This window comes from Sorghum bicolor, chromosome 1 (genome assembly GCF_000003195.3).
Source record: "Sorghum bicolor cultivar BTx623 chromosome 1, Sorghum_bicolor_NCBIv3, whole genome shotgun sequence".
NCBI lineage: Eukaryota > Viridiplantae > Streptophyta > Magnoliopsida > Poales > Poaceae > Sorghum > Sorghum bicolor.
Genome location: NC_012870.2, coordinates 23,742,890 through 23,749,352, shown reverse-complemented (window position 1 = coordinate 23,749,352; position 6,463 = coordinate 23,742,890). Strand labels below are relative to the sequence as shown.

Here is a 6,463-nt window from a genome sequence, read left to right as displayed (position 1 = left end):
TTGTCTAGTTATAGACTAACTAGACTCAAAAGATTTATCTCGCAAATTATAAATAACTATGTAATTAGTTAAATTTTTTATTTATATTTAATGCTTCATAAATATACCACAAGATTCGATAAGAATCTGAAAAAATTTACAAAATTTTTTAGAACTAAACGAGGCCTAGATGGATGTAACCGGTGGGCTGTCTGACGGCAACTTGTCACGGCTCGCTTGTCTGATTAGCCGTGTTTAGTTCACCCCAAAATCTAAAAAGTTTTCAAGATTCCTCGTCAAATCGAATCTTACGGTACATGCATAAAACATTAAATATAGACGAAAACAAAAACTAATTACACAGTTTGTCTGTAAATCGCAAGACGAATCTTTTAATCCTAGTTATTTTATGATTGAACAATATTTATCAAATAAAAACGAAAGTGCTACAATAACGAAATCCGAATTTTTTTTTGAAACTAAACAAGGCAAATATGCAGTCGGTGCGCTCATGCATGTGTGCGGATAGCTGCAGAGTCGATGCTGGTGAAAACCGTAATCGGCAACAAAGGAAATTATTTCCCATATGGAAGCTTTAATCCGTGCATGCATCAACATAGAAGTCTTAATATCTTGAACTGAGCATACTCCACGCATTACTGCGGAAATTGCAGATTATTAAATTGTGTGTAGTATGATGATATAGATTATATTTATTTGTTTTGCTGACGTGGACATTACATTTGTTATGTGTGTTATTGAATTTTAGTTTTTTTTAGGTTAATTATTGAATTTTAGTTGTATATGTGGTAGTGCATTCATGTTGAGATAAATAGTTATTAATATTTTATTTAGTAGATTTTAATTAAATATGGTAGTTCATTATTTAGATGGATAACTTGCATACTTAGAAAAACAGCTAGTGAGATTTAGGATTATAAGAGTTATGGATATCGTGGCTGGCTTTGGCGTGCTTGCTTCTTTGCACTGAACGTGCATTGGGGGGTTTGTGTGGATCAAACGTGGCCATGCATGTGCAAGTAACTTGATTATTTGTAAATTGGCTTCGTAGATGCACGAACCGCTACCACAATCCTAAATTACCTAGAGTGCTAAAAATCATTAAGAAAAGAGTTTAAACTGTCAAGAAAATAATCAGTGGCCACAAATCCTTAAACAAATTCACTCACTCAAGGATAGGAGATAAGGGAAATGAATCCACGCCATTCAGATAGGTGGTGGACTGGTGGCATCGTCAGGACTTCAGAGAGGGAGATAAGTATGCAGTGTGGTGCGCAATTTGGAGAATAGCCGGAGGCGGGAATTAAGGTCTAATGTGCCTAGCGACGTGTCTAGCAACGAGTCTAGCGAGTCAGCAAATCGCCAAAGCGCTAAAGTCGTGTTTAGTTTTTGAAGGAAAAAATTCCGTGACACTGTAGCACTTTCGTTTGTTTGTAGTAATTATTATTCAACCATAGACTAACTAGGCTCAAAAAAATTATCTCGTAAATTTCGATCAAACTGTGTAATTAGTTTTTATTTTCGTCTATATTTAATACTATATGCATGCGTCTAAAGATTCGATGTGACAGGGAATCTTGAAAAAAATTTAGGTTTTGGGGTGGAAATAAACAAGGCCTAAGGAGGAGGAGGAGGCTTTTTTCAAACTCAATTCCTCTAGAATCTATGACTTTTTTCAAGGTGGGAAATCCATAAAGATATCATTTGAATAACTGATTTAGTTATTTATATGGAGGGTTTTCTATTTCTGGGTGTGCCTTCTCCTTATTTTCAAATTAAACCTTAGTTCAAACAACCACAGATGCAGTCACACGCACAAAAAAAACATCCACAGATGCTTCCAATAAGCTACAACGAGCATTTTTTAAAAAAAGTTTAGGTGTCAAATTGATAGATCTTTCAATTATTTATCATTTTTAAAAGTTTTATGGTTACTTATATTATGAAAAAACCAAAAAATTAACAACTACCTCGAACATAAACAAACGCGCAAGAGAAAAACATTCGAAACACGAATATTAGGTGCTATTTTATTGTAATCATTAATTTCTTATTAATATACAGTTATAAAATTCCAGTCTCTGCTGATCAGACGGTGATCATCTGCCCAGCCAAAAATTTGATTTAGGGGATCTTTTTTTATTGTATTCCATATCTTTTGTCCTAATCTTCTTTCCTCGGGAGCGGTATACTTAAAAAAAGAATAAAGGGTTAATTTGTTCTTGATAGCCATTTCCTTATTAACAAGTGAATGGGATATACTCTAGACCAGAATCTGAAGAAAGTATCATTTCCACCAATTTGAAGTCCTTATTATGATTCCTTTTATGAGGAAAAATATCTAATGATTTAGATTATCTCATTACTAATCCTGTATGTACTTTAGTGTTTCTAATCCCTCACTAACATTTAATGGATTGCCTTATGATTATAAGTTTAAATTATAGTAATAACTCAAAACATTCTAGTAATGGAATTCCAGTGTCCCCAACATACACCCAAATTTAGATGTCTTTCTTTTGCCTTTCGTGCGGAAAATAGATTTACTACGGCATCGATTTCAGACAAACCCTCACCGTTTGGCCTTTGTTGGTTCTCAAATTTTAATCATATATACACTAATGCCTTGTTTAGTTGACAAAATTTTTGGATTTTGGGTACTGTAGCACTTTCATTTGTTTATGGCAAATATTGTCCAAACAGATTAATTAGGATCAAAAGATTCATCTCGCGATTTACAGACAAACTGTGTAATTAGTTTTTGTTTTCGTCTAAATTTAATACTCCATGCATGTGCCGCAAGATTCGATGTGACGGGAAATCTTGAAATTTTTTGGGAACTAAACAAGGCCTAAATTACTTCGTTACACCTCTTAATATGGAAGAAAACCTTTTTATTTGACGTACAGTGACCGCAGAAATACGATTGAGACTGCCATTTACTTGGTTGAGACATTCAAACGTCCAGCCACGATGATTTGACCTAGACCGTCCATTTTAATTTGCGCCACAATATAATACGATAATTATTTCAATAAAGATGCAATTGCTACTATAAATTTAGCCACGGGTCATGGCTGCTATCATGTCGAGCACGAGCAGGAGCAGAAGTGACACATCACACACACACACACACACAGAAATGAGATAGTCTCGAAAAATATATACACAGTTACTCCAGATAGCTAGCTATCCGATCCACAACAATATAATGGAGGAGAAGGTGCTCCTCGCCGTGGCCGTGGCCGTGCTACTCGTCGTCCTCTCCAAGCTCAAGTCTTTGCTCGTCACCAGGGCGAAGCTTAACCTGCCCCCGGGGCCATGGACGCTGCCGTTGATAGGGAGCGTCCACCACCTGGTCACCAGCCCGTCGATCTACCGGGCAATGCGTGACCTCGCGCAGGAGCACGGGCCGCTCATGATGCTCCGGCTGGGCGAGGTGCCCACGCTGGTGGTGTCGTCGCCGGAGGCCGCGCAGGCGATCACCAAGGCGCACGACATCACGTTCGCCGACCGCCACTTGAACGCCACCATCGGCGTGCTCACCTTTAACGGCACCGACCTGGTGTTCGGGACCTACGGCGAGCGGTGGCGCCAGCTCCGCAAGATCACCGTGCTGGAGCTGCTCAGCGTCGCGCGCGTGCAGTCGTTCCAGCGCATCCGCGAGGAGGAGGTGGCGCGCTTCATGCGGAGCCTCGCCGCGTCCGCCGGCGCCGGCGGCGCCGCCGTCAACCTGTCCAAGATGATATCTCGATTCATCAACGACACCTTCGTGAGGGAGTCCGTCGGCAGCCGGTGCAAGTACCAGGACGACTACCTGGATGCCTTCGACACCGCGGTCCGGCAGACGTCGGTGCTGACCGTGGCCGACCTCTTCCCGTCGTCGAGGCTCATGCAGATTCTCGGCACGGCGCCACGCAACGCGCTCAAGTCCCGGAACCGGATCACGCGCATCCTGGAGCAGATCATCCACGAGCAGGTCGAGGCCATGGACCGTGGCGAGAAGACGGCGCACGAGAGCTTAATCGGTGTCCTGCTCAGGCTGCAGAAAGAGGCCAGCTTGCCCATCGAGCTCACCAACGACACCATCGTGGCGCTCATGTTTGTAAGTCTTGCTTCTTCCGATGGATCCATGGATCATATCACCTTTGTTCACCATCTGGATCGTCGTTCAGCGTGTCCTGAGTGCTGACCTGAGCTTTGTTTCTTCTAGGACTTGTTCGGCGCCGGTAGCGATACCTCGTCGACGACACTGAACTGGTGCATGACAGAGCTAATCCGGTACCCGGCAGCGATGGCCAGAGCGCAGGCCGAGGTCCGGGAGGCCTTCAAGGGGAAGACCAGAATCACCGAGGATGACCTCGCCGGGGCAGAGCTTAGCTACCTGAAGCTTGTGATCAAGGAAGCTCTCAGGATGCACTGCCCACTGCCGCTCCTGCTCCCGCGGCAGTGCCGTGAGACGTGCCAGGTCATGGGCTACGACATCCCTAAGGGCACATCCGTGTTCATCAACGTCTGGGCGATTTGCAGGGACGCCAAGTACTGGGAAGATGCAGAGGAATTCAGGCCAGAGCGGTTCGAGAACACCAACCTTGACTACAAGGGGACAAACTACGAGTTTCTTCCGTTCGGATCCGGCCGCCGTATGTGCCCGGGAGCAAACCTTGGACTGGCTAACATTGAACTCGCTCTGGCGAGCCTTCTGTATCACTATGATTGGAAGTTGCCTGATGGAGTGAAGCCAGAGGATGTTCAGGTTTGTGAGGGTCCAGGATTGATAGCAAAGAAGAAAACAGGCCTGATTTTGCACCCGGTTACCTGTATCGCTCCAGCCGATGCGTAAACAAGCCCGTTAACATATATGCTTCTTGGGCCAGTATGGTACTGCATGGGCCATGATTGAGCGATATAAGGTTCGATGGAAAAATAAGTTGGAGGATTTGGATGGCTCTTGTCGCTTTCAAGGATACTGTAAAATGTTTATAAATACACTACTATTCCCTTCAAGCAGCAGAAGGTGACCTTTTGGGACGGCGTTGTTGTTTAGTCAATGTTTCTAGATGCTACCTTTTACATATTATAATGTATATATCTATATAAAGCATGGCAAATGAAATACTGTAGAGGTCCTCTAGTTATATAGCATTTTTAAGCAGTAAATCCTATTTGGTTTTCTTAGTCCTTTATTTTGAATCCGATGGTCTGGCAAATGAACACTGCTAGTGCATGGTATGATCCAGTGTTGATGACACCTACCCTGCACGCAATAAACGATAGTGCAACATAATCCCATCGCTAACTCCCATCGCTAGTAGGATGATCCTAACCTATCTCCACCTTGGTCTGAAAGAACTTATTCTACACATATAAGGTGTTGGCTGTACTTGATCATGTTCAAACCTTCTAGTTCTTATCCTTAGAGAACCAATACATATACTTGATGGGGATGTCATCCTTCACTATAACTTGGATGACCGTCTTGTACAGCCCCATGACACGAATTGACTCAACATGCACTCTCCAGTTAGATCTAGCAAGGTTGAGTCAGTTTGTGTTAGCTCCTGCTCGCTGCAATAGGAACCTGAACATATATCTCCTACTTCTATCGAAGATGAGGGAGAAGGGGATAGCGTCCTCTGGCAGGGAACCAGGGAGAGGAAGACAAATAGTAATAGAGCTCTGATATGTTTTTGGTTACCGAGCCCTCCTCCCTATGGTGTATTTAACTAGCTAGCCACTCTTCCCTCACATTGCAGGCCGAGTAGGTCCACTCAGACCCAACTATCCTGATGTTAGTTCGCCTAGGCCATCCACCTCTTTGGGCTTTGGAAGCACCTAGGGATCACCTAGGTGAGGGGTGCTGACATCCCTTCCTCCTTGGGCACCGGCTTGTCCCCAAGCTAGATCAGCTGGTAAGCAGTGCTTGATGGCATCTTCATCTTCCCATGTTGCCATCTTGATGTCCATGCCTGACCACTGAATAAGTAGTTGAGGGACGAAGTGGTTGCCGTGTTTATAAAGGCATCATTGAAGCACCTTTTCTAGAACTTGTAACAAGTCCTCCAAGTCTGGAAGCTTGGAGCAGACCAAGAACGATGAAGGTGGAGCGGCCTTCAGTAGTGAGACATGGAAGACTAGATGAATAGTCGATGTAGAAGGAAGTGCTAGCTGTAAGCGACGGACCCGATTTTGTCGATGGTCTTGAACGGGCCGAAGAACTTCAAGGAAAGTTTGTTGTGGGAGCATGGTGCCAAAGATGACTGAACATATTGTTGAAGGCACAGGTACACTTGGTCACCAATGTTGAACTCGTGCTCGGAGCGGTGCTTGTCTGTCTGCTACTTCATGCATTGCTGGTCGTGCAAGAGATGCTAGCGCATGAAGGTGAGCATAGTGTCCTATTCCGCCATCAAAGAGCTCACAGCAAGCACAAAAGAAACATCTTTGTCAGAAATACCAAAGT

At 43.7% G+C, this 6,463-nt stretch overlaps 1 protein-coding gene across 1 annotated transcript; it reads left to right on the top strand.

The window, feature by feature from the left end:
* Positions 3,092 to 5,186, top strand: LOC8059309 (ent-cassadiene C2-hydroxylase). Its single transcript, XM_002467121.2, has 2 exons — positions 3,092 to 4,105; positions 4,214 to 5,186. Exons 1-2 carry the CDS (start codon positions 3,212 to 3,214, stop codon positions 4,841 to 4,843), a joined length of 1,524 nt encoding a protein of 507 aa, XP_002467166.1. The 5' UTR covers positions 3,092 to 3,211; the 3' UTR covers positions 4,844 to 5,186.